This window comes from Agrilus planipennis, unplaced genomic scaffold (genome assembly GCF_000699045.2).
Source record: "Agrilus planipennis isolate EAB-ADULT unplaced genomic scaffold, Apla_2.0 scaffold68, whole genome shotgun sequence".
NCBI lineage: Eukaryota > Metazoa > Arthropoda > Insecta > Coleoptera > Buprestidae > Agrilus > Agrilus planipennis.
The window spans coordinates 326,345-335,063 of NW_020439033.1; the positions used below are offsets into that span (position 1 = coordinate 326,345).

Below are 8,719 nucleotides of genomic sequence, written 5' to 3' on the forward strand. Positions count from 1 at the left end.
ATTATTTAAAAATATATTTATAGGGGATGAATTTTTGAAATTTTACCTATGTATTACAATAGAAAAAAGGATAAAATAAAATGTTCTGCTTAAAAAGCAGGGGGCACTTACCACTTCCGGTTTTGAATTCGAATTCCTTGAAAACATTGATCCCATTTTTGATGTAGTATAACTATATTTTTCACTTATTCTTCTCTTCATAAAACTCATTTACTTTTTGCCACTTATTTAAACTATAACCAGTGTTACGAAATTACTGGTAAAAAAAGTAATCTATGTTTTTTGCAATTATTCACTAAGTACCTCATTCACAACTTAATTAAATATATTATTGAAAAAGTATGAGTGCGTAGTAACCAACGTTGTTAAGGGCAGTCAAATTTTTTATCATGGCTAGATATTTTTTTTTGTTTCAAAAAGAGTATAAAATGACATTTGTAGACCGTGTTTATTAATTTTTGATTGTTTTGTATAATACAAACATGGCGTCGTAACAACTTGCTGAAGTACCTAAATAAGCATCCGCGTTAACTAATTGAGTCGTTTTTTTAGTTCTAAATTATTTCAGTTAATTATGCGCTTACACATTTGCATGTGTCTAATAAAATAGTATTTTAATAGGCTACCTTGTCAATACGAAAAATTTAGAAATATTCTCATATCATATACGTAACTAGGTACATAATAATGTGAATGCACATTTTTAATTAATTTTGGTGTGCCACAATTTTTTATTTAATATATCGGTTATTTCGTAACATACTTTTACATAATCCAAATTTTTAAAAAACAAGTTAGAACAGGATTAGGATTAAATTGGCTTAAATCAGTTTAAACCAGTTTTGACTTGAAACAAACTAAATGCTTATGGACGCCATTATGTTTTTTTTTCTTTGCTACATTTCCACACTAAACAAAGTTCATTTACAACTTAAAATCTATGTATATAAGTTTAATTAACCTATATCTTATAATATAACTAATAGTCAATAAATAATATAATTAAATACCATGAATTGGGTGTAAAAAATTCGAATTACCTAAACGCCAAGATGGCGTAGGCAATCAATAATGTAGAACGTTAAAAACACTTACATGCTTTTGCATTCTAGTAACATTTAGAACAACCTGCTGAATATTGTGCAGACAAGATAGGTATTCGGTTTGAAAAGGCGTAGATGTTGGATCTTCCATTTTTGCTTTTTTATTTTTTAAGCCAATTTTCAGAAACACATTCGAAATGATACGTATTTTTATAACGTTGCAACCTTACGCCTCGTGGTCCTCTTGCCTACTGAATTTGCTTAATATATTACTACTGCCAAAACCCATATTAAAATGGTGTGAGTGAACAATAGAATGCGAAAAAGAGTACCATAGAATATTATTGTATAACTAAAAAAGTTTTCTGTTTTTGAAAGTTATATTTAATTAACGTTAGTAGATACAAACAGTATCATTTTAATTATGTACTACTTAATTTGTATTGTCATTAGCGGAAAAAGATCTTAATGATGTCATACACGTTAAGAATTATTTTTATAGGTATTATTTTAATCGATTTCAAGGATGACTTCAGGAAGTTATAAGTCCTAGAGTCGTTGAGGAACTGCAACTTAAGGGACCAAACTATATTTGACACGAAAATAGTTATCTTCCAGAATAGGTACTACTTTCTTATGTTTCAAACGTAAAAATTTAATCTTTTCAAAATTACCAATTTTCGGGGCTTCCTACAAGACCTGAGATCGAGGAGTTCCCCCTTCCCTATTTCCTCTGGTCAGCTTAGGCTTTTTTTGTTTAGGATTTTTTTAGGACACCCAAAATATTGCTCGATCCTGTGGTTCAAATCAATTTTAATTTGTATGACATAAATGCGCGGCAGGGTGTCGTAAGATGACAAGTGTTTCTATGAAAACGGGTTCTTGCGAAATCGAAGCAAATAGTTCATAATTTTAGCTCCTTTTTAACCAATTTTCAAATTTGGACGCCCAAAATTTCGTTCATTACAGTGCCTCAACCAATTTTAATTTGTATGACATAAAAGAGTGTCGTAAGATGACATGCGTTCTAATAAAAATATGTTTTTTTGAAATGGAAGGTAGTAATTCATAATTTCAGCTTCTTCTAAACTAAATTTCAAATTAGGACTCCCCAAAATATTGCTCGTTCCCGTGGTTCAAATCAATTTTAATTTGTATGATATAAATGCGCGGCAGGGTGTCGTAAGATGACAAGGGTTTCTATGAAAACGTGTTCTTGTGAAATCGAAGGAAAAGTTCATAATTTTAGCTCCTTTTTAACCAATTTTCAAATTTGGACGCGCAAAATTTCGCTAATTACTGTGCCTCAACCTATTTTAATTTGTATGACATAAAAGAGTGTCGTAAGATGACTTGCGTTCTAATAAAAATATGTTTTTCTGAAATCGAAGGAAGTAATTCTTAGTTTTAGCTTCTTTTAAACTAATTTCCAAATTAGAACCCCCAAAACATTGCTCGTTCCCGTGGTTCAAATCAATTTTAATTTGTATGATATAAATGCGCGGCAGGATGTCGTAAGATGACATGTGTTTCAAAGAAAAAGTGTTTCTGCGAAGTAATTCATAATTTGAGCTCCTTTCTAATCAATTTTCAAATTTGGACTCAAATTTGGTGGCTTAACCAATTTTAATTTGTATGACATAAAATAGTGTTGTAAGATGACATGCGTTCTAATAAAAATATGTTTTTCTGAAATCGAAGGAAGTAATTCATAGTTTTAGCTTCTTTTAAACTAATTTCCAAATTAGGACCCCCAAAATATTGGTTGTTCCCGTGGTTCAAATCAATTTTAATTGGTATCATATGAGGGTGTCGTAAGACAAGTATTTCTACTTCTTTTAAACTAATTTTCAAATTAGGACGCCCAAAATATTCCTCGTTCCTGCGGTTCAAATCAATTTTAATTTGTATCATTAAATGATCGGAAGCGTGTCGTAAGATGACATGTGTTTCTACGAAAATGTGTTTTTTCGACATCAAAGGAAGTAATTATTATTTTCTGCTCCTTTTTAACAATTGTTTTAATTGGGATGCGTAAAATTTTGCATTTTATTGTGAAACAGGCCAGTCTTAATTTTTGTGATATAATTACACGGCAGGGTGTTGTAAGATGACATGCTTCTAACGAAAATATTGAAGGAAGTAATTTGTAATTTCAACTCATTTTTAACCAATTTTCTAATATATATTTCAACTATTTTTTTCTATTATTTTTCTCTTCATTATAAAAAAAATAATAAGTACTCGGCTATCTTTTACACTAACAAAACATCAAATACATGAAGTATGTATGTATTATTATTTTAAAAATTGCATTTTCTACACATCAGTTCATGTCACGTTGCATAAATCGTTTGATTTCTTTGGTTACGTAAACAATGATTTTTCACTAAACTCAGTAAATGTTCATTAATTTTTACATTCACATATTATTATTATTTCACAACCAATTACCAATGCGTCATTTTTTAAAAAATTTAGGTATTTAACACACCATTCATATGATACTGCATCACCTCGGTTTTACTCGCGGCTTCGCCCGTGTTTATGTCCTAAATATGTGTCAAAAATCATCAGCGACCACATAAAACTAATTTTTCTATCCCTCGGGAACAGTACAGTTTTTCTAGATAAAAAGTATCGTATGTCCTTTTCCGTACCCCTGACAATATGTGTACAAAATTTCATGACAATCGGTTAAGTGGTTAAGTCGTGAAATGGTAACAAACTGACATTCCCATTTATAATATTATTTAGGATCACAAAAAAGTTTTAAAATCGTTTCCTGCACTTACGTGTTGGTAAACTGTTGTAAACGAATTTGTTATAGTTCTAGACCCCTATCATGCAATATTTAACAACACACACACCTTTTCCCTGATAGTTTTTAAAATTAATTAATATGATACCTTTCCTATAAATTACCTACTACTGGTGATAAGTATAGACTTACCATTGTAATATTTTTTCAACTGAAACCACTAGTAATACAATTCAACTTTATACTGCTATGAAAGAATGTCATAAAAAGAGGCCTTTTAATAACAGCAAAAGTAACTCTCTTGTTGTGTTTCAACGTCATCAGCAGTTTAATTAGTAATTTGATCTGTTTAAATTTGCAGCGTCATTAAGACTTAAAAAAAAGTGTGTAAATGCTTACTACTAACTATTAACTTTCGTAGCACCTGTAAATACTCCATTGTGAAACTTAAGGGACCGTTTTTTTTTTCGTTGCCTAAAGGTTTTCGTACCTATGTAGAGAATCAAATGTAAAATGGAAGTTTTCATAAATTAATTAAATTGTTATGTTATTGTATTGTCAGTTGGGTGATATACAGGGTGTAAAGGGACAAATAAAATCGTAAAAGAAAACAGACGAAGTTGGAATTCGAAGTCGGCCCTAGGCGTGATTTGACAAAGGACGGACAAATTGCGCTAACAGCTAAGGAGTTACATCGATAGAAAATGTAGACAGTGACGGTTGTGTTGTGTAAAGTAAATACCAACAGCTTGCTACTAAGCCACTACACATAATAATAATCTTTAGACGCCCATTGCGATAACAATTAATTAAATAACATTTTGTTACTATTTTGCACTGACCTATGACATTGACACATTGACCTACTTCTAATGACTTCGACTGCCACATACGTACGTAATACGAACCTATAGAATAAATAACTACTCTCATTTGGCTATAAACATAAACATCACCAATCACGCTTAATCTAATCTGACAAACGCCAAACTATACATGAGCATAAATTAAAAAAATATACAACACGGATGCTGCTAAGTAGAAGTTGATTAAATGCGGCGTTGCGATGTCGTACTTTCTTGAGTCCATACCAAACATTTACTTAATTTGCCCTGTCACCTCCTGCAAGCTTGCTACTTATTTCAGAAACACCCTGTATATCACCAGACTCGTTAAGTGATGAGTCAAAAAGGTCAATTCTGGGGAAATATCGGGTAATTTCTGGAACACGATGGACTATGAAAAGAGATATCATACCTGCATTAATGCAACTTTTGTTTTATTTTTTTAAAACACTTCAATGTTACAAAATATTCATTTTTTTTTTTTCAAGTATTTCCTTTCTATAGTCTAACATAATGATTGTATTGACGAAAATTCAATATAACAGTTGTAGACAATCCAAAATCGTCTAATTTCAACCGTAAATGTTCAATTTCGTTGAACAGTTGTTTCAATAATGACGAAAAACGGTTGCAAATATTTTTTTATAATTGCAATGTTTGTTGCAAAAATAATTTCTTCATATCTTTAAGACACTGATGTGAGATCATCTCAATTCTTAGTCGAATAAAACTTTGTAGATCTCGATCAGTCAAATTTCTTGCTGATATAATGTATGTTAATTTGTTTATCTTTTGGCGTTAAATGATTATTTCTCCAGATTAAAAAAAAAAAAGGTAGAACCTCTTTTCAGGCCTTTTCTTTTAGGCCTCACTCTCAAATGTCACCGTATTCATTTCGTAATAGTTGTAATTAAAGCGGAACTAAAAAAATTATCGGAACTAGGTTCTTATTCGTCGTAGAAAATCTTTAATCTTTGTTTTAATGCCAGCTTTCAGTGTTTTTAAGTTAGAAATGCGTATAATGAGTAGCTCTAAATGTTTGTAATACAAAAGTACTCTCCCTTTTTAGAGGAATGAACTAATTAGGAGTTGTGCATTAATCAGTAGGAAGAAGACGCCCACTCTGGGGAGAGGGTAGCACTCAGGGATGGTAAATGTAGACCATCCCGATTTAATAACTTCTTTCTAGAAATTTGCCATACACGAACTCAACAAAATAAAATCCGTACACCTCCACGTTAATGTTTCTTATTTCTATTGATAATAACTTACTAAATATTGTTAAAATTAAAATTTGTTTAAATAATGTCTTGGTAACTACCTACTTACTTGGCAGAGAAGAAGTGATGATGATGCATATCAAATAACAAACTACGTAGACGCACCACGTACCTACTTACTTAATAAGTAAAACACAAGGGTTACTTTACTTCGTTATTCTTTCGAACTCAAAACTGTACATACTAATGAACTTTATATTGTCCTGTTTATATTTGGTACTCTTTATTACGAATTTTTGGAAAGTGTCATTAACTTCAGGGATACATTCCAAACTAATGGTAAATCGAACATTTCTCATTAATGATCCAATTACTTAACACGTCCGATTACTATAAAGTACGTAATACTTTCAACAATTATTATATTTAGAAAGGATTTGAATTTAAAACGAAAATATCGAAAATGTACTGAATCAGTTGATTATATTTAGGTGGCCAAATATGAAAACTTTTGTGAAATACACTAAAGAGAAGTTAAATGCTATTAAATGACTCGAAACATTAATGAGTGAAACTCTAGTTTTATTTGGACAGTTTCTTGCAGTCAGTCTTACTTCAACTGTTACTCTTTTACACTAGAATGCTGATTTACTAAAAGGTTTATTTTTATAGTGTCGTGAACCCTTGAACACTGAAACACTCAAACCTCAACACCAAAGCACTATTTATTATTTGCAGAGTGGTATATCACCTTCAGAACCAAAGTAAAATTCCGTAGAATGAAATGAAATTAATTGTAAAGATTATAGTAAGAAATATATTGGACAAGCTTGACGCTCTGCGCATGTTAGATTCAAAGAACATTTGACTTATGCTAAATTTACCTGTTTTGAAAGTGTTTATTTATTTATAAAAGCCTATTAAGGTCTCTTGATATGGACAAGGGTCCTATTCCTAATTCACTACTATTTAGTCTAATTTAATTCTTTGTTTTTTCATACTAATATGCTCAACAAAACATAACATACGTTAATATTTATAATGTTTACCACCTTACCTTTAGTCCCTGAAGAAGGCAACTTTACTAGGTACTGAAAAATATTTCAATGCCATGCTTTGGTAATGGGTGCAGTTGTCCCTCTTAAAACCCCTGTCGAACGACTAAAGCAATTTGTTTTTGACTAATTTCAAAATTCTGTAATCGTCATAGGGATTACAACAATCTCTGTTTCATCAGTACAAATCACGCTACCTGCCCCTCGATCCCTAATCAAATTCATAGATTCGAGTCATTTTCGGTTCATAGAATTTGTACCTAGACTTGTAATCATAAACTCATAAATAAAATGGTCAATTTACTGCATGCTCTTTCTGTCGAATTTGTCACTAATCTCAAAAGTCTTCGACTACCTGCAGTTCCAAACGTAGCGAAGGGACTGAAGGCCAATGCATCATATTTTTTCTGTTAAGTAAGCTTAACTTTCTATTTTTTATTACATTCATCTGGTCAACGAAATCCTGTCTGGAGTTTGAGCTATTTTGTGATTTCTTTCCTAACTAATGCTTTATCAACTTGTTTCCTGAGAGAGGGAGACAAACCATGGCTAGGAGGCTACAAGGTAGATGAAAATATAACTGAATGATTTGGTTTGCAAATTGACAGAGCTTAAATGCGTATTTCTTATGGCCTAAATTGACCTGGAGAGGTTAAGAGCTCAGGTTTTACATTTCTTTATCTCTATGAAATATTACGTTTGTCAGAATGCTTTTTATTAAAATGACATGATATATTACATTTGTCTAAAAAAATGACGCTGAGTCAGGCCATCATCATAAGGTTGTCGGTCCTACATAAGACTACTTGGACACGCATCTCCACTTTTTCTTATCCTGAACTAATCTTCGCATTTCCCTAAAACTAGAACATCCCACATCGTTAATTTTTTCAAATTATTTGGTACCTACATTTATATCAAAAATAATAACCTTAGGGACTGTGTCAATTGCTAGTTGAAATCCAGTTGGAAATAAAATAGTAAAACTCACAAAACTTTTGCGTATATGAAGTATATTGGGTTTCAGAAATTATAAGGCGAATCTTTACATGACAAGAGTCTTGTTGAATCTGTTTCTAACACTCAAGAAAATGGGTTTTTATACACCTAGACAAATTTATGGTTTTTACGTTAATTAATTCTAGTTATATACACTAATAAATCATTTTGATACTAAAACTGACAAATACTAATAGTTTTGTAGAATATTTCGTATGCTTGGTATTTTAGAAAGCTGACCAAAATGAAGTATTGGTCAAGAAAGACATTTCATAACTTAATAATTCCCTATAAAATGGGACATCTGTTATGTTATGTTCCGGCTTATTTTTAAATATTTACTGGGAAAATGTGTGTTACAGTTAACCCTTAATGGTTATGCTCAAAGTTAATATAGTATACGGGGTTGATTCGGCATAATATACAGGGTGGACCCTAACAAAATATTTGATCGAATGTTTGGATTGGGATATTGAAATATTAAATTAAATTACCGCCTATAAACAAATATTTGAATTATTAATTATCAAAAAATTCCTAACCTCCATGAAAATGCCGGAAAACGCATCATATCGTTAACTTTTAATTAACCAATCACTGAGTCATTTTCCATCTTTTTTTAATATTATTAAAATTGGTAGGTTTGCAATGTATTTTAATTTGATTTTTAAGTATTAATTGACAGCCAAAATAAAACTTTCCCGTATACAAAAAAAACAAACGAATATGCAAATAATAACTTAATATTAATAAAATCAAAATACATACTCACAAATATAAAACACTAATACATTGT

The 8,719-nt window shown here is 30.9% G+C and overlaps 1 protein-coding gene across 1 annotated transcript in view; it reads right to left on the reverse strand.

Moving 5' to 3' along the window:
• Positions 1-1,263, reverse strand: part of LOC108732818 — a 25,707-nt gene extending 24,444 nt beyond the window's left edge. Inside the window, exon 1 of the mRNA XM_025976594.1 lies at positions 1,096-1,263. Within this exon, the coding sequence (XP_025832379.1) occupies positions 1,096-1,194 (99 nt within the window). The 5' untranslated portion in view covers positions 1,195-1,263. The remainder of the gene's footprint in view (positions 1-1,095) is intronic.
• Between the last annotated feature and the right edge of the window lie 7,456 nt (positions 1,264-8,719).